We start from the raw sequence: 24,752 nt of genomic DNA on the forward strand, positions 1-24,752 counted from the left end.
GCGACTCTTCATCGTAAGCCCTAGCAAAGAGAGGAAAGAGAGTGAATGGTTTATAAAAGTTATTTACATATGAATCATGCATACCAGACCGTAACAAAAGGGCCAGCGGAGCTTATCCTCTTCTCCATCATAATTCGTAAGTTAGGTTCCAGAGGCTGCGATGCTATTGCTTTCAACAAAATAAAACTAAAGGAAAGAAAAAGAATAGCTACCATACCAACTTTTACAAGTAGTCAAGTTATCCCCTTTGATTTAATTTTTGGCACTAAAATTTTCAGCAAAATAATTCTATGAGCACAACAAACAGAGACACGACACGAAACAAAGTAAATTCTTAAAGCTGACTATATTGCAATATTTTCCCACCTTGCTTCTAGCTCACTTACAAATACAAACGCAAAAAACTTACTCCCCAACGGAGGAGGAGGTATGATCTAGACATACAAGACAGGAAATAACCAAACTAGTAAAAGGCAAAAGGTAAAACATGGAGAAAGTTAAAAAAAAATTAAAGAAAAAAAAAACACATAGTAGAGATATAAGCACGACTGGAATAGAAGAAACCCTAAACCCAAAATCCTAGGCAACCCAAAACCTGTTAGAGCTTCTGCGAAAACACCTGTAAATAGACAGCCCAAATGAAAAACTGTGGGGGAGGGAGGAGGGGTGGAACTACTACGATTACTCGGATCCCTAGCCTGCCTCAAGAACAAGATACAAGAAATTCTAGACATTATTGACTTGCCATTCCTCAATGAACTATTGACTATTCTAGCAGGGCAAGTCATGGTCATCAGGACGGCGGTCCACACAAGTAGGCAGAGCATTGGATACTAGTTTTCTTCAACATATTCATTAACACCAGCACACTTCCAACGCAAACCTTTACAAGAACACCACAAGAGCATGGACCGCCATTACGCAAGGCAGAAACTATCAACCATTCGCAACCCCGTTCGCTACAACCCTCTTCTCTGACACAACTGGCTTAGCACCCTTTGGGGCATCTCCAGATGCAATTGATCCATTTTCTGCAACTGTCGGGTCCTCACTTCCATTCACAGCCGGAACAGATTCCTTGGTCAACTCGGCGGGAACCTCCAATGAATTTTGAGTCTTCAGTTGCCCATTTGCCACCACTTTCTTCTCATCATTGGTTTTTCCTTCCCATACCTGTTTTTTGGTATTTTCAACAGGGTAAATGTCAAGTATTTGGAATTGTTAAACTTTATCTCCTAACAGCAAAATAAGAAAGAATACAAAAGGGGTAGCAAAATTAACAGGAAGGCATATTTACCTGTTTCTGAAACTGCTGTTGCTTAGCCTTCTTCTCCTGGATTGTCTTCTGACGGGCTTCATAGAACCCAAAGTCATCCAGAATGCAAGTTTTGCTTATATGTTCCTTGAAGATTTTAATTATTTTAAGCCCTGGCTCCAATTTAACCTACATAAACCCATAAGATTAACATTCACAAGGGAAGAATAAAGAAGGTCAAAGAAAAAATGAAACACTAAGATGTGGACATACCTCCTGAGTGTCCCTACTGTTGGTAACAGGCTTGTTCTCATTATTTTCAAGAGTAATGTGCTTCAGCAAACTGTTGGGAACATCTTTAACGATATGCCACTTGACAGGAAAACAGCCATTCCACTTGTCTTGCTGCCAGTATTCCAAGTTCTTGTTAAAATCAACGGGGCCCAACATCTCGGAAAGGCCAACAAACTGTCCACTGGTATTGACCTAAAAAGAAAACAAGTAAATTACTACAAACCCAATAAAACTTTAATTTATAACCTCACAAGTCCTAACAGCAATGGATGATGCTTACCGAAAAGAGAAGAAAAACAGGGCAGCCACCAGATTTCTCCTGAGCCTCCTGGTACGCAGCATGAAGCTTCTTGTTGCCATTTGGCGTACTGGCCCAAACATTGTACTTAATGCTCTTATGAACATCATCCTCACTGTATGACTTAATGATGAAGAATTTGGCATCGGTATACTCCTCGGGAAAATCTGCTTTGTTGTATTGTTCTCGGTCTGGGACACTGATTTTTTCCTTTTCCTCATCATTACTAGGATTCGTTGGTACCTGCCCTTTGATTGCTAATGCATTAGGGGCAAATCCCTTTTGATTCTTGGAGCTCTTCGCCCGAGGTCCCCTGTTTAGTTCATTTAATCCATCCATGTTCTCATTACCATATCCGTAGTAGCCACCATTTCTTCCCCTGGGTTTATACTTGTTGTCAACAGCAAGCCATGAGCGTCCATTGGTTCGTGAATCATAACCATGAGACCCAAAGCCCATACCAGATCTAACTGTGTTTCCATAGTGACCATACAGCTTGCTTGGGTACATCCTATTTATAAACCCTTGAGATGTACCCATTCCTGACAATGGCCTTGGGTGGTGCAAACCCTGTGGATAAAATAAATGAAATTTGTTTTGTAAGGGTGAACACATCTCAGTAGAACATTTAAAGTAAATATTCAGATTCAGCTGCACAGAACATCTATTAGATTGGAAGACTGCTAAGTGTTAACCATCAAGGCTTCAACAAGTTAAAGGATATCCAATAACAAGATTCCTCCCTGCCTTAGATGTTCTCACACCAAAAGGTTAGAGGTTTGGTTTCCAGCCAAGGCCAAAATTGAACAGTCATGTCATACAATGCAGATGACATTTCCACTGGTGGAATAAGGTAGTCTCCAGAAGTAAGACTACGAAGCAAAGTATATAAAAATAATTAAATATAAAGCATATGACCAACATACCATGTAATGAGAATTTGGACGGTAATTCTGATTCCTCGAGGACAAATTGGTATTGCCATTGGAGATTGACGAAGTAATTGTTGTACTTGTCACTGGTCTAGGTTGCCCATCTGAAAAAAGTGGGGCATCTAACCATGGAAGAGGAGAACGCAACCCATCAAAACCAAATCTTGGGTCTTGGTATCCAGGAGTAGGAACACGTCCTGGCAAAGCACCCCTTCCATATGAACCATTGGAGTTGAAAGACGAGTTTTGATATGTTGATAAGGGAGCTGAAATGCTATTTCCTTTCACACTTCCACCGTTCGAAATGCCGTTAGAAATTCCATTTGCTGTTTCCACAGAAAGAGGCTTTTGGTCAGCAGCTGCAGAGGTGGAGACATCAGTTTGAGGGGCAGCAGGGCTGGGAGTGTACGGTCCACTGGTTGGAGTCAGAGGCTGGAAATAAGGAGGGTATTGGTACTGCTGAGGTCCATATAACTGACCATCATTTCCCATAGTCGGAACAGGGGAACCCGCCGGAGAATATGGGCCATATGGTGCATACCCATACCCATGGTGGTATAACAGAGACCCGTTGTCCCCATAAACACCCTAAAAACACACAAGCAGATTACAAAAGTATAAACTTAAGAGAATGAACTTACTCATGTTAAACCCAAATCAAACTCAATAACCATGAAACATTACCCAAAAGGGAAAAAGAACTTACAGAAGTCATCTCTACTCCCTCAGGATTTACATATCTCGAGTAGTCATCCCACTCATTGCCAGTCCCATCATAGCCTAAAAGAAATTCACAAAACCATCCATATCATACACATGAATTACCTTATCAAAAAATACACATAGAATTTCCTTATCAGAAAGTACACATGAATTTCAAGTAGAATCTAACAATCCACCAATAAATCAATAAACCATTCTCAAGCTAAGAAAGAGTTCAGCCGTAAGTTTTACCTCCATAGTAATACGCAGTAGACGGATAACCGTTCGGGAGATAGCACATAGATGGATCCACAAAATCAGGTAACAAAGGGGTAACAGAGCGCTCTGATGGGATCTGTCCATTTGCAGCATTGCCAGAATCAATAGAACCGTATTGGTTAACAGAAGGCTGAATGAAAATGAAATTAACCTTAGAATCACACATAACGTAAATGGCAGAATGTTTCAAATGCAGTTTGTTAATACTTTTTCACGATCCAATTCTTGTGGTCAAATTGTACGGTACCTTCTTGGTAGGCTCAGGAATTTCCAGAGTCTTGGTTTGAGAGTCTAATGACATCTTCTGTAGCAAATCTGCTGCTTCTAAAAAACGTAAACAGTGAAGGAAATACACAATTTTATAAAATCGATCGAGATGTCTAATTGTCAGTGCGTGTTTTACTGTGTCTATTGTAATAGTCATATACAATCTACAAACACAAACAAAATATAGGTCCTGGAGCAATGAACATAGCTTGAATTTTACCACTTTACGCGGAGGTAAAATTCAACAGTAAATCATTCAGTCCATCCACAAGTTATAAACAATTCAGAAAAATCACCTGATATGAAACTTCAATTCAATCAAGTACACACCAATCTTTACTTATCAAACAACACCAATTTCAAAAAATTAAGCAAACCAATACCAAGAACTTTAATTGTTACACATACAGCCATAAATTTACAGAGACGGTCTACAAAACCACAAATCAAGCATAAAAATCCAAAAATCAACACAAAGCGCCACAATTCAAAAGCTAAACAAACGCCATAGAAGAAACTCACTGCGATCTACAAATTTAAGGTAGAGAAGATCTAGTTTCATCGAAAACCAATCACAAAAGAACAGATCCAATTAGAATAAGAAAAATCGAAAACATACAATACCCAGATGGCTAAAGTTTTAGATTAGGATACGTTCCACAGGAGGAGCAACGGTGGCCATGACCGTCAATTGATAGCTAGATCTTCTACTTCTCCTTCTCTGCCCCAAGTATTACCAAAAACCCTAAATCCCAGAGAGAGGTGATATGGGTTTTAGCAATCGGAGAGAGAAATCTCGATGCTCAGAGACAGAGTCCGAGTGAGAGAGAGATAAGAGAGAACAATGGGTCTCACAGCCGCCAAGGGTTTGGGTTTTTGGAAAGAGGGTTTTGTTCATCCAAAAGCGGTGATTCAAATAGCACCACGGCTCCTCTACAACACTCGCATTCAATCACCTGCGGGTCACGTTGTGAGCTCATCGGGCCACTCCTATAGGGCAGATTATCCACGTGGCCTTTAGTAATTGGGGCTCCACAATGTCCTTTTTGGTCTTTCCGGGTCAAGGTGAAATGTGATTGGCTTGGTGATCTTAATCTGAATCAATCTATCCCTCTTAGGAGGAGTTTGAAAACCCTAATTACAAAATGACATCGATGTCCCCGTCGCACTCGGGTATGTGGTAAAACCCTACAAAGATCTAGGATGTGATATCTATACATCTTTTTTTACTTTTCACACATTCTTTTAATTTTTGGGTGTCGGATTGGATAAACTGAAAAATATCAACGGACAAAAATTAACAAAAGATATGTAAAAAATAAAATAAAATGTGTGGATAGCACATTCCAAGATCTATCACGCAACGATAAAATAGTCTCTTCCTCTTCGAGGCATCAATTGACAAGTACCTTTTGATTTTTCATAAGTTCACCAACGATCATTCTTCTACGGTTCTACTCTCTCTGAGTTTGTGAAATTAAAATAAGCTAAATTATAGTTACTTTTTGTCCATGTAACATAACCTTGATTCTCTTCGATAGAAATGAGGAGGGTCCGATTGTGCACCGTTCACCTTAATAATCGAAAAATATAACTAATTCGGTTCAGTTCTAACTAAAATAGAAAAAAATTCTAATACTTGCTCGTCATTTCATGTGGCTATGCAGTCCAACAGACAAATAGAGAGCTCAGGGAATTGCATTTTTTTTCCAAATTCTATATGGTCTCTCCTGATTCTCTTTAAGACTATCTCCAACCGAAAGGGTTAAATATAATCATGTCCAGAATTATAGCCTGACAAAATATTATTTTTAAATTAATAATGTCAGGTCATACTCATATATCATCTCCAACAGTAAGGGCTAAACATAACCCCTCAATAATTTATTAGGTTTAAGTTATACTTTAAATTTATTGCTTAATTTAATTAAACTGACATTAGATGTTTTCAAATTTAGCCGTTAAATTTGAATTAATTATTGCTTAATTTAATTAAATTGACATTAGATGTTTTCAAATCTAACCGTTGAATTTGAATTAATTATTGCTTAATTTAATTAAACTGACGTTAGATGTTTTCAAATTTAGTCGTTGAATTTGAATTAATTATTGCAACTGATGAGCTGAGCGCCAAAATAAGGGCTTAGTGGAGAGCCACATTTAGCCAGCTAATACCTATTTAGCCAAATAATAGCCTAATGAGCTCTATAGAATTATAGTCTGGTCATCGGTTGGAGATGAGTTTTTTGTAAATGAGGCCTTTTTTTTTTTTTTTTACTTGTAGACCTCTAGCCCTCTCTATTGAAGATAACCTAAAGAGTCAGTAGGACAAATATTTTCTGCATGCCAGGGTCAACCATCACGTTTGACAAAGTAAATCATAAAACATGACTCAGGACGTTTTGTTTATTACTTTATTGTCCATAATGATAGAAATGTTACAACTAAATTTATCCCCTAGAATTGAAAAATATAAAAACAAAAAACCAATTTAGTGAGTTGTTATTGATGAAAGTCGTCGTGCACATCGAGTGCAGAATAACTTTCTAGAGTGCCAATAATAGTTCTCAACGACATTTAAAATGAGCTTAAATTACGATAGTAGGAGTGATGCAAATATTCATAAGAGTCGCAGCATGTAGTGTTGACAGATACAACCAAGGGACTCCTGACCTTGTGGAAGCCATCGGACCACGCTATTTCTCCAAAATCATATCTCCCTTGAGACTTCTTATGCGGTTTGAGCGTCACATAATAAGTGTTTTCTAGTTTGAACCATGAAAATATCAAAACTCTAGGCCATATTTGTACCTCTACTCCATCAGGTTCCAAAACGGTACAAAAATAAATCGCATTCTTATTTTTCCCCACGTTACGGACGCTTCTTTTGATAGTCACGGTGTATTGGAGATTGGAAACTGTGATGGAGGGGTAGTTTATGTGGGAATTTGAAGTTGGCACTTGAGGACAGCTTGTATCAGTTCCGGGAGAGCAAAGAACAATCTTATTGATTTGATCACCGGTGTAGCCAATGTTGCAGAGGAACAGAATGTAATCGCGTGTTTTCATGTCGTAAACGAGGCCTGGATCCATCGCTTTGATGGGGTCAATATGGCCGGCACCAATGTCAAAGGGATCGGAGGCTTTCGTTGATCCATCTGCTAGAATGCTGTCAAGGGATGTGTCCCTCGTGTTTGCTGTGACAAATGATCATGAATGATTATCAATAGCTGTTTTTGTACGTGCATACTAATAGAATGTGAGCATCCATATCAAAACCAAGAATTTTCAAGCACTTTATGCAAGACTTTACATCTCCAATTTGAGATACTCTCAACACTTACCTGTTGTAATGAGAGCAGATCTAATGGCTGCAGGAGACCAATTTGGATGGGCAGATTTGATAAGGGCAACGACTCCGCACACATGAGGGCATGACATTGATGTTCCTGACTGAAAATTCCAGCTCACAGAACGTTTATCATCAAGTGTCAAAGTGGGAGATGTTTGAGGAGGCCATGCTGCCAATATATTGACCCCTGGACCACTTATGTCTGGCTGTTTGTAATGCGCCATAGTGGGAATGGGGATCATGTTATGTTACTGTATAATGCATATACATATAATCGGCCGTATAAAAGTACATCTTATGGTATATATACACTCAGCGTGATGCAGATTGATACCTTGAGAATATCAGGTGCAAGTGAGCTTGGTCCTCTCGAAGAAAAGTATGCAACTCTAGGCGCTGGAGACTTACCGATGACAGTTTTACTAGCTTCTATCTGCACGACAGGTTTCCTGTGTAGTATTGTGGTATAGTTCACAATATTAACACATGTCACGAATTTGAAATGTAATCAAGTTTGTCGACAACTTTGCCAACAATTAGTTTTTAGTATCGACAATATCAATAATATCAACAACATATTTACATTTTTAAAAAGTGCAGTTGACCACTCTAGAGAACTACTTACGTGGGAGATTGAGCAAGATAGTGCTTGATTTTAGTCCCCTGGTCAAGGTTGACATGGACTGAGGGAATGATGTCGATATCAACCTGCCTCGTCTCAGCTTCCACAAAGATCAAACCCGTTGCATTCGCTTTCTTGGCAGCTACTTCTGCCTCATCAATTTCGTATGGTCCTATGCTTGAGAAGCATAGAATTACTCTTCCGACCGCAAACTTTGATTTTATCCAATTCTCTGGCCTGCAAACCCTGCATTTTGATTTAATAGATTACATAGTTAACGAGTGATTAATAGATCAGATGGAAAATTATGAGAGAAAGAGAGAGGTCACCCATTGACAAAATATGTGGTTGCATCTGCTAATTTTGCCTTAATAGGTGTGGTAATAAAGCTTTCCCCCTGTACAGAAATGGAGCTTTATGGATGACTCAACTAATTAAAGTGCTGAAATATGTATCAACTATCAACGAAATGATTAGGGCTGTGACCCACTGTTAATTAAATTAGAGTATCACCACAAAGAAAGTAAACTTTGACTTGTTCATCATTGGTTCATAATTAACATGTAATGCCATGTATAATCCATGATTTATATGTATTGATTACCATAACAAAGAGCTTATTGTCTAGGATTATTCGGGTTGGAAACATTCGATCAACAGAGGAAGCAGCTACACAAATTCCCCAAGGAGCAACATTTGAGACCTGTGAGGGATCTGGCCCTTCATTACCTGCAGAGAACACCACACTAACACCTAACTGCATTGCATGAAATGAACCAATTGCAGCTTGTGATATAAACAGCGGCAACAATGGCGGCTTTGATCCAAACGACGCTGATATCACGTGAACTCCATCGTGCAAAGCATCATCGAAAGCTGCAAGAATGTCTGCTTCAGAGCACCTCCCATCATAGTCCTTTCCCCAACATACTTTATACACTGCTAGACGAGCCCTCGGTGCTCCTCCCCTAGCGGTTCCTGAGGCTAAGCCAAAGAAACTTGCATTGTTTTTCACTATTGAACCCACTGCTGTTGAGGCTGTGTGTGTACCATGACCTAAAAAATCTCTAGCTGATCGATATTCTGGATTCCCACTCTTGTTTAGCGGCCCATATTCTTCTTCAAAACCTTTGAGGTAGTAGCGAGCACCAATTAGCTTGCGGTTGCATGCTTTTTCTGGCTCAAACATTTCTCCTCTAGCACACCCTCCCTTCCAAGTTGAGGGGATAGGCCTCATCCGTGGCTCTTCCTGGAAACTATCGGATTCAGGCCATATACCTAAACAGATGTTCAAACTATAAAAACTTAGCTTGGTTTTGTCAATGGTAGAAAATGTGCAGCTTTCCCCTAGTAATTAATTTAAAAGAAACCTGTATCGAAGACCCCAACAATGATGTCGTCACCATAGGCTTGTTGCAATGGAGTCCCTTCAGGACTAGTGCTGCTGCTGCTTAAGGTAAGGCCTAAGAAGTCCCAGCTTCTAGTTGTGTGCAACTGCATTGTCTCACTTCGAAACACTGATATCACTTCTTCCATCTCTGCAATTATATATTAATGCATGTTTTTTAAACACTGAAGTTAAGCTTATTGATTTAAGGTGCACCATTCAACTCTTTAACAAAGCAGCATTAAAAGCAGAGAAAAGAAAAGGGTAATAATTATCTAGCTTACGGGCCAAGGCGGTTGCTTGAGAAGAATTGAGCTTAGCTGAAAACCCCGAGAAACTGTGCTTGTAGCTATAAAGCATGGATTGCTTAACATCTTCTTCACTGAATATAACGAGTACAAAGAGAGAGATAAGATCACCAAGTTAAGTGATGTAGTGGTTGAGAAATAGAGCCAGAAGGAAATGAGTTTGAAGCGCTAAATAGATGGGCGGGCCAAAGAATTAGAACAAAAACCTTGCAAAAACTTTGGAAAGGAGATGAAGATGATGGTTTGAGGTGAGGTGAGGAACATGAACATTGTAGTTGTGCCCCAAATAGACTATATAAACCTGCAGAGACCAAATCAGTGAGTAAACAGGATAATAATTAGAAAGGAGGCACGAAAAGGCGAACTGCTTTAGGGGAGAAAAGTTACATGAGGTGTGGAAGTTGAGTGAGTAAAATAAAGTGAAAGTGCAAGAAAAAGGCCCCAAAAACACTGAGAATTATTAGTAGCCATTGTCTCCTGCGGAAGAATCACATGGCTGGTTGGAGATTAAATAGAGTTGTACTAATCTGCAAGTAGATGGCCTTCCAAACAATGCATATCGTGCGTGCAGTTGAAGGCTTTCAAAAGCTGCAAGAAACATTCGCTCATCATTGATGATATTTTCTCTTCCAAGCTACAAACTCTCTCCCCCTCTCTCCTTGGCCCTCGATGTTTTCGCACATGCACCTATATGGAGTACTGTACCTATTGTACCTCCATCATAGTTATACCATCAATGCTGCTAAGAAAAATGCATGTGCCCTTCATGATACTAGCTATAAATCTTTTTCCATGCAGTCCCCTTTTCCTTGTAAACAAATTAGTAGAAGTATGATAACTGCATCACTTTAATTTCAACAGTTCTCGAGAAAGAAAGCACATCACCTCTAGAATCTTATCAAGTGCCCTAGCTAACTACTACTACATATTAGGTTTTTTTCCCCCCCCCCCCCCCCCTTCAACTTGCTGAAAAATGAAACCTGATTAAAAATCCGTGACAGGAAATAAAATCTAGAGTCATAGTCCTGTTTCAATGCATTAATACCCTGATAAGAAAATTAATTTGACATATCTAAACATTGATGCCCTATACTTTTTTGTTACTTGCTTTTGAAGTTTGCAACCCTGGTTTTTCGGGTTCTTGTCCTTCTAAGCTACTGTGGTTGCACCTGTAGGTTACTAATTTATCCTGCTTTCTAGCTTAAAAAGGTCCGTAGACTGCGTGAGTATGGATCGATTACACCTCACAAACTTGCATAAACACATTGCTTTTTAGTGTTGCCCCAAGCTATGCTTATCTTTAAACAGAATGATTAGCAGTTTTGTTGTTCATTTTCCATTTTCCTAACAGAAATCTGTCTGGAGAAGCATAATATTCAGAACATTGATGATTCCCTAGGATATACACCTATATTGAGAGGATCAGTTAGCTTGATAGAGCACGCATGCTCTGCACAGCGATCTGGTATTATTCAATGAAGATATACTAATTAATTTTACCAGAAGAAGCAAAGTTATGGTTAATCAAAATCAATACCATTGGCAAAATGTTTCCTCATCCGTACAGTGCGTGAATTGATTCTAGTTCTCTCTTGCGTGATCGAAGGTTTTTAATCAAGAAACTAAGACTTTCGGAACACGATTTAACCTTTCAAGTTCACATCATTATCAAGTCTTCTGCCATGCTAAGAACTTGCTTTATTGATGTTGCATCCTCATCCACAGTAATCTATTATTGCAGCTTCATATGGCATCATAAATTCATAATATGAGTGATAGAAAGCATACATCTAGTTTGCTTTGATAAGCAGGAATTTCAAGTTTGGTACAAACTTCTTCCATTCTTTCATTTGACATTAAAAATTTTCTTAACTCTATTTGTATGCTATTCAAGTTTAATATAATGTTCGGTGTGAGGAAGTTAAACGTTGCTGCAGAATTAGCAAATCACATTTTCATGTCTAGGACAGAAATTAAGTATATATGCAATGGCTGTCAGCTGGGCAGAGAACTTGGCATTGGATGAGTTTCGATGGTCACTAAATCTCTTCTCTCGAGATTAAACTTCATATGTTCGAAAGGAAAAGTACACAAAAAAAAAAAAAAAAAAAAAAAAAAGATTTGCAACATTAAACTTTCTCTCCTAATCCCCTAAAGAGGACAGACAATCTCAAGATTGGAAAAGCTTATTTATAAACATATTGGTAGATAGCAACATATACCTTTCAATAAAGTTTTGCTCCATTAATTGTTTTGATATTGGATTTAAAGTCCTTTTTCATGGCTGATTTTCCGAAAACAAAAATGAAAAGACTTGATGCTTGACTGGACAGATCTTCAAGAGCTTATTTTCTCCGTAGCTAAACGGATGGATTCCTTGGAAGATTTTATGGTGCAGTGGATCATGGAGATGTGCTGCGACGAAAGAAAACTAATTATCCAGTGAATTACGATCAACACATAAATTTCCACTCCTTATGCTTTCGAAAGATAAGAGAGTGCTACCACCCGTAAGTTTCACAGCCACACAAAGGTTAAGATTTTCCAACTAAATCAAGGGTAATCTTTACTTTTCGTCTTTAGGTTGGCTGCTGACTATGTCTGAAGATTCGAAATTTAGTCTGATACATCCTTTAAATCATGGCCGAATTAAGCTGCCGGACGGATACCCCCACACCCTCTGGTAAGCGTGTCATAAGGAAGTTTGTCTTATCATCGAACCCGTCCGGACATCAGAATCGGATTACATATTCATGTATATGTGATTTGAAAATACCCCTATTCCTATCCATTTCTTTTTGGCTGAGTGATTTTGTTAGCGTGAGTCAATATTAGGAAAAATAGGGAATGTAAATAATAGGAGTCCTTTATTAAGTAGGTTTGTGTATATGTTATTTGTTTCCTTGTAAAACTATAATAGTACTGATGTATATATATTTCTAAACAAGTAATAGAAGAATATTAATTCCCGTAAAAGTTCTATTTGGTATCAAGAGCCAAAACCCTAGTTTTCTTTTCCGCTGTGCTTAGTTGACCTTATTTCTGCAAATCTTCTGCAGAAAACAGGGTTGCCGTGTGGGTGTGGTACTGCTGTGTGTGCAGTCTGTTGTTGTATATTGCTGTGCAGCACAATACCTTGCTGCTGCCGTGAGGGTTGTGTACAAATTGTTGTGTTTTTCTGCAATTGTACCGTGTCTGTTGCTGCTGCCGTGTGTGTGTGTTGCTGCCAAGACTTCGTGTGCCATGCTGTTGCTTTCGTAAAGGGAAACACACAGCAATTTTTTCCCGCTGCATCCTTGCAGCAAAGTCAATTACTTGCTGCGTGCTGCTGGTGTCGTGAGGAACGAAGGAGAACAAAGACTGCAGGAAGAGACAACTGTTGCATGTGTGCTGTGTGTTTTTTGTTGCAGCGTATTGTGTCTTTGCTGCTGTACTTATTGCAGCAAGTGTGTCGTGTATTATATTTTGTATTGTGCCTCGTGGGAATATTGCTCTACTGTTGCAATCTGCTTGCTGTCTGTTTTTCCGTGGGTAATTGCCGTGAGTGGCTGCTGCTTGTTTGTTCTTGCAACTTGTGGTTCCGTAATTGGTAGGGTGTTGTGATTGTCGTGTACTTGTGATTGTCATTTTGCGTATTATTAAATGGCAGGTTGGATTTTAGATTCTGGTGCAACGGATCATATGACATATGATAAAAATATGTTTCAATACATGACCACATCTCACAGGAAAAATATATCAACTGCCAATGGTACTTTGGCACCCGTGTGTGGTGCCGGCACTGTGCATCTTACCCCTACACTTCCCCTACATCATTGCTTGCTTGTTCCTTCTTTATCCCATCATCTGTTATCCATACCACAGGTTACTGAACAATTGGATTGTGTTGTTCTAATGTATCCATCGTTTTGTCTCCTTCAGGATATTCAGACTAAGGAGATAATTGGGCGTGGCACTAAGAGAGAGGGGTTGTACTATGTGTACGACGTCGTTTCTGGCAGAGCTAATGCGGTTCGAGTGTCCCGGTCTAGTAATTTACAAGAAGTGTGGTTGTTGCATCGTCGGTTAGGGCATGCATCTTTTGGGTATTTACGGCATATGTTACCTAGTCTATTTAGTGGAATAAATGAATCAGACTTACATTGTGAAGTATGTATTCTTGCTAAAAGCCATCGGGCTTCGTTTCCTCCTAGTATGAATAAAAGAGCTTTACCGTTTGAACTTGTGCACTCTGATGTTTGGGGACCATCTCCTGTTGTTACTTCTTCTGGGATTAAGTGGTTTGTTACGTTTGTTGATGATTGCACTCGTATGACGTGGTTATATGTGGTGAAAAATAAGAGTGATGTTGGTATGGTATTCCGAACCTTTTCTCAAATGATTCGAATACAATACTTATCTGTAATTAAAGTTCTTCGTTCTGATAATGGTGGTGAGTATCTTAATTGTGAGTTTTCGGAGTTTCTTTGTGATCAAGGCATTCTCCATGAAACAACCTATCCCTATACTCCACAGCAAAATGGAGTGGCTGAACGGAAAAATCGCCATATCTTAGAAACGGCACGTGCTCTACTTCTGGGCGCGTCTGTTCCTAAGATTTTTTGGCCTGAAGCAGTTACTTATGCGGTCTACGTGATTAATCGTATGCCCTCTCGGGTGATTGACTTTCGAACTCCTCTTCAAGTTCTCACTCAACATGTTTAGGTGATGTCTACTCATACTCTCAAGCCCCGGGTATTTGGTTGTGTGGCTTATGTGCATATTCCGAAAATTCATCGCACTAAGTTGGATCCGTGTGCCCTTCGATGTGTGTTTGTTGGTTTCTCATCTCACCAAAAAGGATATAAATGTTATCACCCTGAGACTCGGCATATGTATGTTACTATGGATGTGACCTTTTCTGAATCGGAGTTTTTTTATGCCCCCGTATCTTCATCTTCAGATCACCAAGGGGAAAGCTCTAGTGGTGATCTGGAATGGTTAGACTTGGGAGAAAATACTGTGGTTGATGTTGAGGCCGTGCATGCTGATGCCGTGCCTAATGCGGCAGTGATCATACATGCCGTGCCAGAAGTTGCTGCCGAGAGCAGCATGCAGTCAGAAGCAAAAGATGCCAGCATGCAGTCAGAAGCAAAAGATGCCGAGAGTGATCCGCAGTCAGGACAGTTCATTGTCGAGCCTACTTGTGTAACCCCCTCTCTCTCTAGCTCCACGGTGATGCCCAATGATTCTTCTCTGGATAAACCTGAGGTAAGTATTGTGGATGATTATGTAACTAATGCAAGTACTGATGTAAATACATATAAGCTGCCACCGAGACAAAATCCGGGGGTGCCACCTGACAGGTTTTCTCCGGAAGGCAAAGTAAAGTATCCGATAGCCAACTATGTCTCATGCAATGGTCTTGCACCAGAGCGTAAGACCTTGATAGACAATATGGAGGCTATTCAAGTACCAACTCGTGTGGATGAGGCTCTAAAGGATCCAAAGTGGGCAAATGCAATGGATGAAGAAATGTTGGTGTTACAGAAGAATAATACCTGGGAGGTGACATCCTTGCCGGAGGAAAAAAAAACAGTTGGATGCCGGTGGGTGTTTACCGTCAAATACAAAGCCGATGGATCAATAGACAGGTACAAAGCAAGGTTGGTAGCTAAAGGATACACCCAAACATATGGTGTAGATTATCAAGAGACGTTCTCTCCGGTTGCCAAGATGAATACGGTACGTGTTCTGATTTCTTTAGCTGCTAATATGGACTGGCCATTAAAACAGTTTAATGTGAAAAACGCTTTTCTCCATGGGAACTTGGAGGAAGAAGTATATATGGATTTTCCTCCTGGGTACAGTGCTGGTAGAAGTACCGAAGTATGCCGGTTGCATAAGTCTCTTTATGGGCTGAAGCAATCACCTCGTGCATGGTTTGATAGGTTTACTCAAGTTATGAAAAAGATTGGGTATTATCAGAGTCATTCTGATCATACATTGTTCGTTAAACGGAGACAGAAAAAAGTGACAGCTTTAATCATCTATGTGGATGACATGATTATTACTGGAGATGATTGTGATGAGATTTCAAGATTACAGAAGAATCTTGCGGCTGAGTTTGAAATGAAGAACCTGGGGGATTTGAAATATTTTCTTGGAGTTGAAGTTGCTCGATCTTCGAAAGGTATTTTCTTGTCACAACGTAAGTATGTTTTGGATTTGCTAAAAGAAACTGGTATGCTGGGATGCAAGCCAGTAGATACACCTATTGTTGAAAAACATCATCTATGTGTGGATTCGAATCAGAAATCAGTTGATAAGGGGAGATATCAGAGACTTGTAGGGAGACTAATTTATTTGGCTCATACACGGCCTGATATTGCCTATGCAGTAAGTGTAGTAAGTCAATTTATGCATTCACCAGGTCTAGATCATATGGCTGCTGTTATGCGTATATTAGCATATTTAAAGTCTGGACCTGGGAAAGAAGTTCTATATCGGAAGTATGGACATTTGAGAATTGAGGGGTTCACGGATGCTGATTGGGCAGGAAGTGTAGGTGATAGACGGTCTACTTCGGGATACTTTACGTTTGTAGGAGGAAATTTGGTTACATGGAGAAGTAAGAAACAGAAGGTAGTATCAAGATCCTCGGCTGAGGTCGAGTATCGAGGGATGGCTCACGGCATTTGTGAGATTCTTTGGCTTCGAAAGCTTCTTGAGGGGCTTGGGTTCAAGCCAAAGGAAACCATGAGACTATACTGTGATAATAAGTCAACAAGAGATATAGCTGATAATCCGGTACAGCATGATAGGACAAAACATGTGGAAGTTGATCGACATTTTATTAAAGAGAAGCTTGAAAGGAAGATTGTGTCAATACCTTTTGTGAAATCAGAGGAGCAACTTGCAGACGTTCTAACTCATGCAGTATGTAGTCGAAGGTTTGATGACTCACTTGTCAAGTTGGGCATGTGTGATATCTACACACCAACTTGAGGGGGAGTGTTAGCATGAGTCAATATTAGGAAAAATAGGGAATGTAAATAATAGGAGTCCTTTATTAAGTAGGTTTGTGTATATGTTATTTGTTTCCTTGTAAAACTATAATAGTACTGATTTATATATATTTCTAAACAAGTAATAGAAGAATATTAATTCCCGTAAAAGTTCTATTGATTTTCAAGTCATGGGATTGAAAGGCAAATTACAAAGGAAAATATCATAAAATGAGGGGAATTAACTAACTCCCGTTGGAACGTATCATTTGTAAAATTTCTCTTACATGTCTTTGTCTCTGAATTCTAACATTTTGTGACCATTCTCTTTATAATTTGGAAATCCGTTATCCAAACATAGTCATGTAGTGTTTTGTAGAGATGGGAAGGGATGTGACCAAAGTTGTAATCAGAGAATTCCAACTGAGCAGCTGCAGGAAGCAAATAAATAGATCAATGCAAAGTAGCATTGCATATAATGCTTGATTTCAAATAGTGATTAATGAAATTAAACTGCTTTTTAATTGTAATTTTGGTTTAGAAGCAGCAATATATAGTTATAATAAATTATATAATCCTGATCATTCTCTCGGTACAATGTTAGATCATGTTAATTAGATTATGATTAAGAGCAGTATTATGCATCATTTTATATGCATAAATTGCCATTAGATAGATTAGTTAAGCACTATTATGAAGAGACAAAGACATTGATGTTGGAGGCCACGTGTGGCAGTGGTGGTGGAGGCTGTGGAGCTAAAGCATGAGAGAGAGAGAGAGAGCGAGAGGGCGAGAGAGCGAGAGGTGGTGAGCCCTGCATTCTTCCATTCCTTCCATGTCAATCTCTGGTCATCTCATATCCAGAGGTTTCTAGCCAGTCCAAAATTGAACAACTTTACATGCACCACACAGGTTGAAGTCTGTTACACATCATATCATATATTGAGGTTGGAATGGACCCCACTATTCACTATTAGCTTTTTGAAAATGGCATGCAAGTAAATTAAGTAATAGTTTAGCATGTCGTTGAAAATGAAAAAAAATTGAACACAACACGAAACGTGTTAAAAGAGTGTCATGTCAAAAGAAAATAAAATGCCGAAACTTTTATTTTTTTTGTGAGATTAATCTGACAAAATAAATTGTCATGCGTCTAGACCAAAGATCTTTTTAGAAGAATAGACATTGATCTAAATTAAGTTTATCCTACATTTCCAATTTGTTGTTGCCAGGTATGTTTAGTGTGGGTGATTAACAATTTAACAGCTACAATTTTTTGAAGGAAGTCACATTTCCCTTATTAAAAGAAAAGTAATATAAGTACTACGCAGACACATTGAGATACATAAAAGTAAATTCAAATATTAAAAAAAATAACATCAGATATTTACATGTACTGTCGATTTCATAGCACAATACACACACAAGTGCCTTACTTGGATCTGCAGAGACCCTTGATTGTAGGAAATGTATGTATCTACTTAGAGAAGAGAACTCGCAGAAAATCTGGTGCCAGTTTGTTACACCTATTTCCTAGGTCTCCTATAAAGTGGAAGACAAAATGGAATAATAATAAATTATTAGCAAAAAGAAACAGGTAGAGATATACGAATATAAATGCTTCTCTTGTTTGCATTTTTCAAAAGGTGTGAATCAAAATAATTTTAGCGATTGTATGTTTACATTGTTACAAGTTAGAATAAATTTCAATAAATCACTTTAAATGAACCTCTTGTTTGTATCATTTAAACGTTGTACTAAACTCGCACCCTTTCAAAATCTTGTTAGCCAAGATTAGAGGAGAAATAAATTAATAAAAACCATTTCCTGATAATTGGGAGAAAGAAAATATATTTGACTACAAGATTTGTGTCCTGCATATTACTTCACATTATCACTGTAGGTCCAGCTATAAAAGCGAAGAAACTAGTATGTACTCGTCTTTAAGCTGACTCAAATCTTTTCCCCATTTTTGATGCCTCTTTGAGCAAGTTATGGTTAAAACCCAAATGAAACGTGTTGAGCTTTTTTTATATTTTTTTATTATTTTTTTTTTAAACATACTTGATTTTATGCTCGTGAGATAAGATCATTATCCACAAATTGCTCCAAAGTGGGTGGTTATTGTGTTAATACTAGGCTCCATAAAGTTTCTCTAAGAGCTTTTTTTTAGTACGCTAGTTGAAATAGAATAAATTGCAGCAAATCATTGTGAGTTTACCATGACGATTATGTTTGATTTATCAAGCGTGTTGGCTTGTGATGTTACGTATTGGCCTTGTGCGGCTAAAGATCCTTGGCACCAGGAGGAAAACCTTATTTTATTCATGCTGGTGTCTTGTTGATGTGGCCTTTCCTAAGTTTTGATTGATGGGCTATGAATGCAAATTTGTCCTTAATTAGCAGTAACATAAAAATGAAAGTTAGGTAAAGTCAGCAGCAGCTTGACTCGCAAACTGCCTATTGGGTACTAATAAAGAGTGGGAGCAGAAGAGGCCAAAACAAATGAGGAGGCATAGATGGGCTAAAGTGAAGAGGAACAGAAAGAAAAGAGATAATGTGCTGGAGAATGATGGAAAAAGAAAGACGGGTGGGAATTGAAATCCACCATGGACGCGCACTAACAAGTTACAAGAACGCACAATACATCTTTGAATCAAAACAAACACTAAAAAATAATAAAAAAACTCTCTCGACTAATGTGGGCCCATTTCTGCCATGGCCGAGAACCAGCACCCACCTTAACCCCCTCTTCCCTTCACTCCATCATTACCTTACCACCAAGAAGAAGAATTCTCCCTCACTCTTTCTCCTCCTTCCTCATTCTTCAACAATTTCAAACTCACAAGAATAAAACAATTTCCCCACTTAAAGCTCTCTCTTTCACTCTTTTGGCTCTGCTTTTGGAATTTCATTTGTCTTCCTTTTCTTTGCTTTTCATTTGGGGGTCTGGATCCAATTCATCCTTGTGGAGTGGTGATGAGTGGTTGGTGAGGAGGGAGTGGGGATTTGTGGGGTTGTTTTCTGGTTTTGGAAATAATGGGGAATTGCTGCTACAGGTGGGAGCCTTCTGTTTACAGAGTCTCTTCCAATGCAAAGTCAGGTTAGTCCCCATTATAAAGCTTGCTTCTTTTTTCTGCTTTTTTTTTTTCCTAATTAGATTAATGAGAGATTAGAGTTGAACCTCACCTTGGTTCAATATTCAAATGATCAAGCTCTGTTTTGGATCCTCATGTATAATTAGTAAATTAACTTCTGTGCTGGTTCCTCCTCATGCAACAGGAATTTCAATTCATTAATCAAATTGATAGACTCTCTAATGAAATTGGAAATCAAGGTTGCAATTTTTTAGGATGATTTACATAACCATATGCAAAAAGATCATTTTTTTACTCCTTGGACTGAGTTATACCGAAAACCCAATATTGAGCTGATTCTCTAATTTTTCATTACCATTTGCTGATATTGAAGTAGGTAATACTGTTTTTGTTGGATTCTCTATGTACTCCTTTATGTTTTGAGAAAAAAACAAATGAACAAGAATATGCTTTTTCACCTTTTCTACATGGCTGGTTGAAAAGGTGATGGATTTACCTTTCCTGTAGGAAAGTGGATATTCCACATTGCCGGTGCCTTGTTTCTTATCTTGACTCTTGATAGTATGTCTGTTCATTCTAACGAGTTTTCAAAAGCACATCCTTTCTAGGTTCAAACTGTACTTTACGGGACCATTAATCTTTTAGCTTCGTCCTGGTCCGTTCGACGATGATCGAAGATTTATCTTTACCCTCTTGTATACAATTGTATCTAGAGCTAAACTTGCATAGGAGACTAAAAGATTACACATTTTGCTATAAAATATTAACTTTGGTTTGTAAAAAAGAATTGCATGTTACTTTCAAAATGTTGATAGTACATACTCTACTGTGCCATGCCAGGGATTTATATTTTAATTGTTTTTCTTTGTTCTTTCTATATGATGAACTTTCAAGTTAGTTGTGGTGGGAAACAAGCTTTGATGTTTGCTTGTTGTCGGATAGGATTTGGATGGTCGGATGTGTCATGTTATGCTCTCAATTTTCTTTTCAGAGTCCCCAAAAGACCAGAGCCCATCAGTGAAACATAGGGAAGATGATAGTAAGTTACCATCAAATCCTGAAGAAGTTGAGATCCTACGTCGTGATTCAGCTGCAAATCCTTTGATTGCATTCACGTTCAGTGAACTAAAGATTATCACTGCAAATTTTAGGCAAGATCAGATGTTGGGTGGCGGAGGATTTGGAAGTGTGTATAAAGGGTTCATTACTGAGGATTTAAGAGAGGGGATCGACCCCCTTCCGGTAGCTGTTAAAGTTCATGACGGTGATAACAGTTATCAAGGACACAGAGAGTGGCTGGTAAGCTTTGTGTTCTACCTTTTAACTCATTAAGAAGAATAAAGAAAAGACAGAACATCAGTTTCATTAAGATTTTTGTGCATTTCTAGGCCGAAGTCATATTTTTGGGGCAGCTTTCGCATCCAAATTTGGTAAAGCTCATTGGATATTGCTGCGAGGATGAACAGAGGGTGCTGATATATGAGTATATGGCTCGGGGCAGCGTGGAAAACAATTTATTCTCAAGTAAGTATATAAGTATTTTCTATCCCTCTTCTTCTATATGGCTGGGGATTAAGTCTTATCTCACATGCATATCTCCCTTTTTACAGGAGTGTTGCTTCCTCTGCCATGGTCCATAAGGATGAAGATTGCATTTGGTGCAGCTCAAGGACTCGCCTTTCTCCATGAGGCAGAGAAACCTGTCATCTATCGTGATTTTAAGACATCTAATATTCTGTTGGATCTGGTTAGTATACTTGAATTTTTTTTTTAAAGAGAATAAATTACATCACTTGGGACATATACCAATTACTATATCAGTTGCTCTAGTCTTGATTTCCGAATTCAATCCTGGTATAAATTGTATTCTCCATTGGTCATAAGAAAATCATGGATTGATGGAGTGAGCAGATTTCAGTTACTGCAGCACACGTATCATTGATCTTCTGAGTAATTTCAATCAGATTATAATTGCACCTTCTTTGCATGCCTCAAAACAGGACTATAATGCAAAGCTCTCAGACTTTGGCCTTGCAAAAGATGGACCGGTGGGGGACAAGTCTCATGTTTCTACACGCATAATGGGGACATATGGATACGCAGCACCGGAGTACATCTTGACGGGTAAGTTCTGTTACAAATTTAGACACGTCTTTTGGGAATTAGGAAGGTCCTTCGTAAACCACATGGAGATGAAGTCATTTCTTTGTTCCCCATAACATCCAAAATCAGGATTGTGTTGTTAAAATCGACAGTTGAACTCATATTGGGAACCAAAGATCATTTGACATAGTTACTATATATCCATCTCCCTACATGCAGGCCATCTAACTCCTAGAAGTGACGTTTATAGCTTTGGTGTTGTTCTTCTTGAACTTCTGACCGGTAGGAAATCTTTAGACAAGTCACGGCCAGCCCGGGAGCAAAACCTTACTGACTGGGCTCTCCCGATGCTAAAAGAGAAGAAGAAGGTGCTCAACATCGTTGATCCGAGACTAGAAGGAGATTATCCTGTTAAAGGAGTTCAAAAGGCAGCCATGCTAGTATATCATTGCTTGAACCGAAACCCAAAAGCAAGGCCTCTAATGCGAGACATTGTTGACTCTTTGGAGCCTCTGCAGGTCCCGGAGGAAGTTTCTGATAAAAAAACTGTAACCCAGTTTCCGGATGCTGAAACTAAAAGAAAAGAAGAATCACTGTAACTGACATGCATGTGATGTTTGGTTTGTTAGCTTCATCTGTAAGCGTCTGAGAAAAGATATGGCTTTTGTGATGATAATTTGTAATTGAATTATTGTAATTTTGCGTAAATATCAATCTAAAAGCATACATTCTCTTGTTGATAATGTATTATTACTTTGATTGAATATTCATTTGACAAAAACACACGCACACTAGCGTTATATACAAATACAAGAGCGATCTAGCAGTCACAAGTGAACAAATTCCATGTTCAAAATCCCCATAGCATGAAGAGAAGACTCTTTTAATTACCTGATGATTTCTGCACGCCAATATATGATGTCGTATATGGTGGTGAAGGTACGGATATACGTTGTAGCAGAAAGAGGGGCCAACACCTCCAGATCCATGTAAAAATCGTATGCTATTAATCGTACCTTGAAATGATCAAGTCACCGTGGAAAAGTTGCAGCTATTTACAGTCGACGGTACATACAGACAAACAGCAGTCATAAAATTTGTAATTTGGTTTCAATAACTATTATTTAAACAGGATTTGTTCTATATATAAACGACCTTGTTTAGACAGGATTTGTTCTATATGTAAACGACCTTATTTAAACAGTATTTGTTTTATTTTTTTCCTAGTTTCCACCTACTTGTTCTAGTATTTTTGGCTTACTCACTTTCCTTGCGATTAAGGTCAGCTGTGGTTTTACTAATCCTAGCAGGCTAAGGACTAGTGCCCTATATATCATATATCAAAATATTACTCTACACTTGTATTTCCAATCATATCAAATTATCAATCAAGAAATATACAAAGGTACCGTTGTCACACATGAACATATTCATGGTTCAAAATCCCCGCCAACCAAAAATATGCGATGTTTGTCACAATAATCAAGAGGAGCCGGAGCCTAGCGCATTTTGGGGGCAAATATGCTGTGCGGAACATTACAACGATAACACTCCACGGTGTCGTGAATGCCTTAGATTTAAGCAAGGAGACAGTACAGAAGAATATGTGGACCTCGGCGATGGCAGGAAACTTTGGTCGGATTGCTATGTTATTGAAGCCGTGCGTGCATTTTTATATGTCACTTGATTTCGATGAAGAAGACATTCCTATTTTAATGGTGGATCAAGATGAGTTAAACAGAGTCAACAGACTATATGAACCATCATACGACAAGCCTAAGCCTGACGGCTGAATGTTATCAGGTCCTCCCTTTCCTGCCAACCCTATCGTGACAATTCAAAGATGTTCAAAACGTGGAGAAACATTCAAGTGAAGAAAAAGGTCGACAAGTTAACCATGCTGCAATATTTACCGGGAATTTTCAGGTGCGATAAAAAGGTGATTAGTTTAGTGATTAGATTTCTCCTGAACAAGGCACTGATTATAGTCATGCTTTTGTTCGGACAACCAGATGTGGTCATAGGTGGGATCTTGGCACATGAGATGATGCATGCATGGTTGGCGTTGAGGCTTGGACTTCACAGGAAATTGGAAACATGGGTTGAAGAAGGTATTGCTGTGTAATGGAATACATGTGGATGGAATGGTTTTGTTCGAGTGGTGCCGAGTACTTCTTGTAACATCCCACATCGCCCAGGGAGTGATCCTTATATGTATATTCCCATCCCTACCTAGCACGAGGCCTTTTGGGAGCTCACTGGCTTCGGGTTCCGTAGGAACTCCGAAGTTAAGCGAGAAGCGGGCTAGAGCAATCTCATGATGGGTGACCCACTGGGAAGTTGCTCGTGAGTTCCCAAAAACAAAACCGTGAGGGAATGGTAAGCCCAAAGCGGACAATATCGTGCTACGGTGGTGGAGCAGGCCCGGGAAGTGATCCGCCCCGGGCCGGGATGTGACACTTCTCGTACAAAACCAAAGAGCAGGTGCAATATACAGTCGAGGGTTTAGGCCAGCCATGCATGGAGGCTGTTAAAACATATGGCTTGCATGCTACCCTGGAGCATATCGTTTCAACAGGAAGTCTACCTAAACAAGATGATCACCAAGATCAGATGGAAACCCCTTTGCTATCTAGTAAGATTGAATGATGATTTGTAACTGATGCTTCGAACTAATGAATTCCTTTTCTGCCAAAAAAAAAAGAAGAAAAACAAAAGACTCAGTTTATACTGGTTCGACTTTGTAAATCAACTATAATTAAATGGGAGAATACAAGATAATGTTTAATCACTCTTAAATCCAAAGTCCCGAATGCACATCCAAGCTCACACCCTCACAGTAAAAGGAAAAAAGAAAAGAAAAAAGACA

General features: G+C 38.9%; 3 protein-coding genes across 8 annotated transcripts; 1 reads left to right on the top strand and 2 right to left on the bottom strand.

The window, feature by feature from the left end:
* Positions 1–327: 327 nt before the first annotated feature.
* Positions 328–4,912, bottom strand: LOC137715970 (YTH domain-containing protein ECT4-like). 6 transcript variants are annotated; one of them, XM_068455348.1, is made up of 9 exons: positions 4,682–4,912; positions 4,008–4,078; positions 3,734–3,836; positions 3,486–3,559; positions 2,774–3,367; positions 1,830–2,417; positions 1,529–1,741; positions 1,298–1,444; positions 328–1,173 (listed from the first exon to the last, which is right to left on the bottom strand). In XM_068455348.1, the coding sequence occupies exons 1-9, from the start codon at positions 4,707–4,709 to the stop codon at positions 937–939; spliced, it is 2,055 nt and encodes a 684-aa protein (XP_068311449.1). In that variant the 5' UTR covers positions 4,710–4,912; the 3' UTR covers positions 328–936. The 6 variants fall into 6 exon arrangements, with proteins under 6 accessions (XP_068311449.1, XP_068311445.1, XP_068311447.1 ...); XM_068455344.1 differs by having other exon boundaries at positions 3,734–3,890; XM_068455346.1 differs by having other exon boundaries at positions 4,008–4,081.
* A 1,517-nt stretch (positions 4,913–6,429) lies between these two features.
* On the bottom strand, positions 6,430–10,167 carry LOC137715544 (subtilisin-like protease SBT3.18). Its single transcript, XM_068454892.1, has 10 exons — positions 10,084–10,167; positions 9,903–9,997; positions 9,673–9,770; positions 9,372–9,539; positions 8,606–9,279; positions 8,331–8,398; positions 8,005–8,247; positions 7,714–7,828; positions 7,372–7,585; positions 6,430–7,224 (listed from the first exon to the last, which is right to left on the bottom strand). The coding sequence occupies exons 1-10, from the start codon at positions 10,165–10,167 to the stop codon at positions 6,605–6,607; spliced, it is 2,379 nt and encodes a 792-aa protein (XP_068310993.1). The 3' UTR covers positions 6,430–6,604.
* Positions 10,168–19,227: 9,060 nt separating this feature from the next.
* On the top strand, positions 19,228–22,627 carry LOC137715850 (probable serine/threonine-protein kinase PBL16). The gene is made up of 6 exons (XM_068455200.1): positions 19,228–19,785; positions 20,772–21,079; positions 21,169–21,304; positions 21,391–21,527; positions 21,781–21,904; positions 22,103–22,627. The coding sequence occupies exons 1-6, from the start codon at positions 19,722–19,724 to the stop codon at positions 22,480–22,482; spliced, it is 1,149 nt and encodes a 382-aa protein (XP_068311301.1). The 5' UTR covers positions 19,228–19,721; the 3' UTR covers positions 22,483–22,627.
* Positions 22,628–24,752: the final 2,125 nt, after the last annotated feature.

The sequence above is a fragment of the Pyrus communis genome, chromosome 14 (assembly GCF_963583255.1).
Source record: "Pyrus communis chromosome 14, drPyrComm1.1, whole genome shotgun sequence".
In the NCBI taxonomy this organism is placed as follows: Eukaryota; Viridiplantae; Streptophyta; class Magnoliopsida; order Rosales; family Rosaceae; genus Pyrus; species Pyrus communis.

Excerpts from the sequence above, each read along its gene's own strand:
- LOC137715970 (XM_068455342.1), bottom strand. The coding sequence starts at position 4,709 with ATGGCCACCGTTGCTCCTCCTGTGGAAC. Across the intron at positions 3,891-4,007 it reads TTCCTGAGCCTACCAAGAAG|CCTTCTGTTAACCAATACGG; the intron begins GTACCGTACAAT and ends ATTTTCATTCAG. Across the intron at positions 1,174-1,297 it reads AACAGCAGTTTCAGAAACAG|GTATGGGAAGGAAAAACCAA; the intron begins GTAAATATGCCT and ends ACCAAAAAACAG.
- LOC137715544 (XM_068454892.1), bottom strand. The coding sequence starts at position 10,167 with ATGGCTACTAATAATTCTCAGTGTTTTTGGGGCCTTTTTCTTGCACTT. Across the intron at positions 8,399-8,605 it reads ACAATAAGCTCTTTGTTATG|GGGGAAAGCTTTATTACCAC; the intron begins GTAATCAATACA and ends ATTTCTGTACAG. Across the intron at positions 7,829-8,004 it reads TATCTTGCTCAATCTCCCAC|GAAACCTGTCGTGCAGATAG; the intron begins GTAAGTAGTTCT and ends AATACTACACAG.
- LOC137715850 (XM_068455200.1), top strand. The coding sequence starts at position 19,722 with ATGGGGAATTGCTGCTACAGGTGGGAGCCTTCTGTTTACAGAGTCTCT. Across the intron at positions 19,786-20,771 it reads CTCTTCCAATGCAAAGTCAG|AGTCCCCAAAAGACCAGAGC; the intron begins GTTAGTCCCCAT and ends TTTTCTTTTCAG. Across the intron at positions 21,905-22,102 it reads ACCGGAGTACATCTTGACGG|GCCATCTAACTCCTAGAAGT; the intron begins GTAAGTTCTGTT and ends CCCTACATGCAG.